This window comes from Photinus pyralis, unplaced genomic scaffold (assembly GCF_008802855.1).
Source record: "Photinus pyralis isolate 1611_PpyrPB1 unplaced genomic scaffold, Ppyr1.3 Ppyr1.4_LG8, whole genome shotgun sequence".
NCBI classification, from domain to species: domain Eukaryota; kingdom Metazoa; phylum Arthropoda; class Insecta; order Coleoptera; family Lampyridae; genus Photinus; species Photinus pyralis.
Window position 1 is genome coordinate 8,873,233 of NW_022170819.1, and position 3,089 is coordinate 8,876,321.

The window sequence follows — 3,089 nt, forward strand, 5'->3', positions numbered from 1 at the left end:
TTCTTTTTAGTAGTCGGCCATGATTCTATAACAATTGAATTTTAAACAAATCTAGTGAGACTAATCCATCACCCACTGTTATAGGTTAACATAAGTTTTTCAAAAATCGAAAAATGACTCGCAGTGGTTTCACCTATTTTGGAATTTAATTGTTATTTATGGTGAAATGGGCAGAATCGCGGCGCGTGCTTTCCGTACATTCACTCAAAAACTGGAACGAAATTGTATGAATTTTGGAAATTTTGTACCCCTAATGCACTACAAACCGTTGAAGCACAAGTGATACAAAGCTCACTAGAGAATATTTAAGAAAATGAATTGAATTGCAAATGCAAGATTAACATATTAAATTCAATGCAAAATATAAAAAACTTCGTTGAAACATTTTTGGTATGGAATTGTTGCTAGAACAGATATCACATTACCTCTCTTAATTTCCAAACTTATACGTTGTTTAAGAAATTCAGTTGAACGACTCTGTTTAGATTTTTCAAAAATTTTCCGTCCTATATCCTTAATAAATGAGTTATTTATTAATGAATTATTTAGTCTAGAACTAGAATCAATGGTATTAAAGAATCCATTCCTTGATTTGTTTAAAATTCGATTGTTATAAAATCATGGCCAACTACTAAAAAGAAAATGCGAAAAAAAATGGCATCAATTCCGAGATCAATTCAATGAAATGCGAATAAATCAGAAACTGTTAAAGATAGCTATAGGAACATGTAATATCAAAATATGCCAATTTCGATTCTCTATCTCATGCAATATTAAGAACATGGTCATTCCATTAAAAAAAACTGAGTTTATAGACTTTGAAGTTTCTTAAATTTGGATCTCCATAGGTGCGGTTGTATGCAACTTAACTTTGTTTTAAGTGCACTAAAAGAAAGCCCTATTCATTCTCTATTCACTGATAAAAATAGGTTGCCATGACTACAACCGTTTTCAAGTAATCAATTATCAAGGTACCATCTGCATCCGCCATTTTTTCTTAAAGTCAAAATAACTTAAAAACCATAAATGGTAGATATCGACATATGGGTATCAAAAGAAGTGAAATTTCACGTAGAATCCAAAAAAGCAATTAAAAATAGGGGTTGCCATTTAAAATAACGAAGTTACTATCTACTTCCGGTGTTTCCGGAAGTGCGGCCATTTTGAAAATATTTTACATCGATTCGGCCTTCAGAGTAACTCCTAAGTACAAATTTTCAAAAACCTACCTATTTTACTTTCCCAGAAACTTTTAACTAAAGCTCCCAAAAAAACACCCTGTATGTCAATCATATCTGTCATATGTGATATATGAAGCAGTCTATTACGCCCAAGGGCATAATGAGAGGGCATAATGGATTGTCATCTCATTATGCCCTCAAACGGCCTGTCAAATTGATTGACGGAGTTATATTATGTCATAAAAAAGATACAACTTGATTCGTATGGAGCACATTAATGTTGGGCAAACAATAATCATGACATTTGTATATTGGAAATGTATTCTTTGGAATGATGAAAAATAAAATGTTGTATGCACCTCAGGCATTACTCAATATTTAACCCTCGGGCGACTTACACTCCCTCGGGCCGGAGGCCCTCGGGCTCTGTCGCCCTCGGCATAAATATCGCCTTAATGCCCTTGATGCATAAATAACTATTAATATATCCAAAAAGCACAATTAGAACATGTATTTATTCTTTTTATGAAAAAGAATACAATTCTACAAAATTGACTGACAGATTATTTTATACATTCTAAAACACGCCAACTTCTAATATAATTTTTGTTTAAAATGTCAATTAACATTTTTACTTTAACGCTTTCCCTTGTTACTAACATTTTAACACAAAAGAAACCACATCATAAAAGTCCCATTTTCACACACAACATTTTTAGACGTGTGATGTCTGCTACTTGATGTTCTGTAGAGATTTGTTTGACACCTAATTTTCCCTCAGTTACTTTTTCTCGTATAAAAAAATGTTTGATAGAAATGTTCTTAGTTCTCCGATGAAACTCCGGGCTTTGAGCCAGTCTCACTGCAGCGGTATTATCAACTTGAATAACAGGAACTTCTTTTAGTTTTGTGATTTCTTTGAAGAGCTCAGCCAAACTGCCTCTTTTGCTCCTTCTTTTGCTGCTATGATTTCAGCTTCAGTTGTTGATGTAGCTACAACTGCTTGTCGTTGGCTCAACCAAGAAATTGCTCCTCCTGAGTATTTCACGATGACTCGTGAGATTGAACGGCCTGTCTTCGTACATCCTCCGAAATCAGCATCACTGTAGATCTCCAAAACTCCAGCCTCTTCTTTTCTCCTACAGTAGACTATCCCAAAGTTCAAAGTCCTTGCGATGTACCGAAAAACTCCCTTGACTTGTACAACATCCTCTTGAGTTGGATTTTCAAGGACTCTTGAGATGTATCCTACGCTGAACGCTAGATCAGGTCTTGTGCCGAGCATTAGGTACATCAGTGCTCCTACTGCTTGCCTGTAGGGAAATTGTATCGCCTGGTTAACTTTCCCTGATGTGGAAGATTCTTCACCCTTGAGCATTGGAGTTGAAACTTGTCTGCAATCTGACATATTGAAACGTTCCAAAATTTTTTCTGCATAAGTTTTCTGATGAATTTTTATAAACCCTTCTTCTTGTTGTATTTCAATTCCCAAAAAATAGTCTGCATTTTTCGAGAAAATTTTGAATTCACCAATGAAAACTTCTAGCTTGAGTCTGTTCCAGCTACGATACCATCATCCACATAAATTCCAATGATAAGTTTTTGTCCATCACTTTCTCGAATAAATAAGCATGGATCAGCATTACTGACCTTGAATCCATGTTTATGAAGAAAAGCTCCCAGACGTTTTTTCCAGCATCTTGGCGCTTGTTTGACACCGTAGAGACTTCTTTTGAGTTGGCAGACCTTGTTGGTTCCATCTTCATATCCTTGGGGCTGTTTCATGAAAACTGTTTCTGCAAGATTTCCGTACAGGAATGCAGTAGAGACGTCAAATTGCATCAAATTCATGTTTTCACTTGCTGCAGTGCTAAGAATCGATCGGATTGTCCCCATCCGGGCGACTGG

At 35.5% G+C, this 3,089-nt stretch overlaps 1 protein-coding gene across 1 annotated transcript; it reads right to left on the minus strand.

Annotated features, from left to right (window-relative positions):
* Positions 1-2,082: 2,082 nt before the first annotated feature.
* LOC116178369 (secreted RxLR effector protein 161-like) lies at positions 2,083-2,589 on the minus strand. The gene has a single exon (XM_031497845.1). The coding sequence runs from the start codon at positions 2,587-2,589 to the stop codon at positions 2,083-2,085; it is 507 nt and encodes a 168-aa protein (XP_031353705.1).
* Positions 2,590-3,089: the final 500 nt, after the last annotated feature.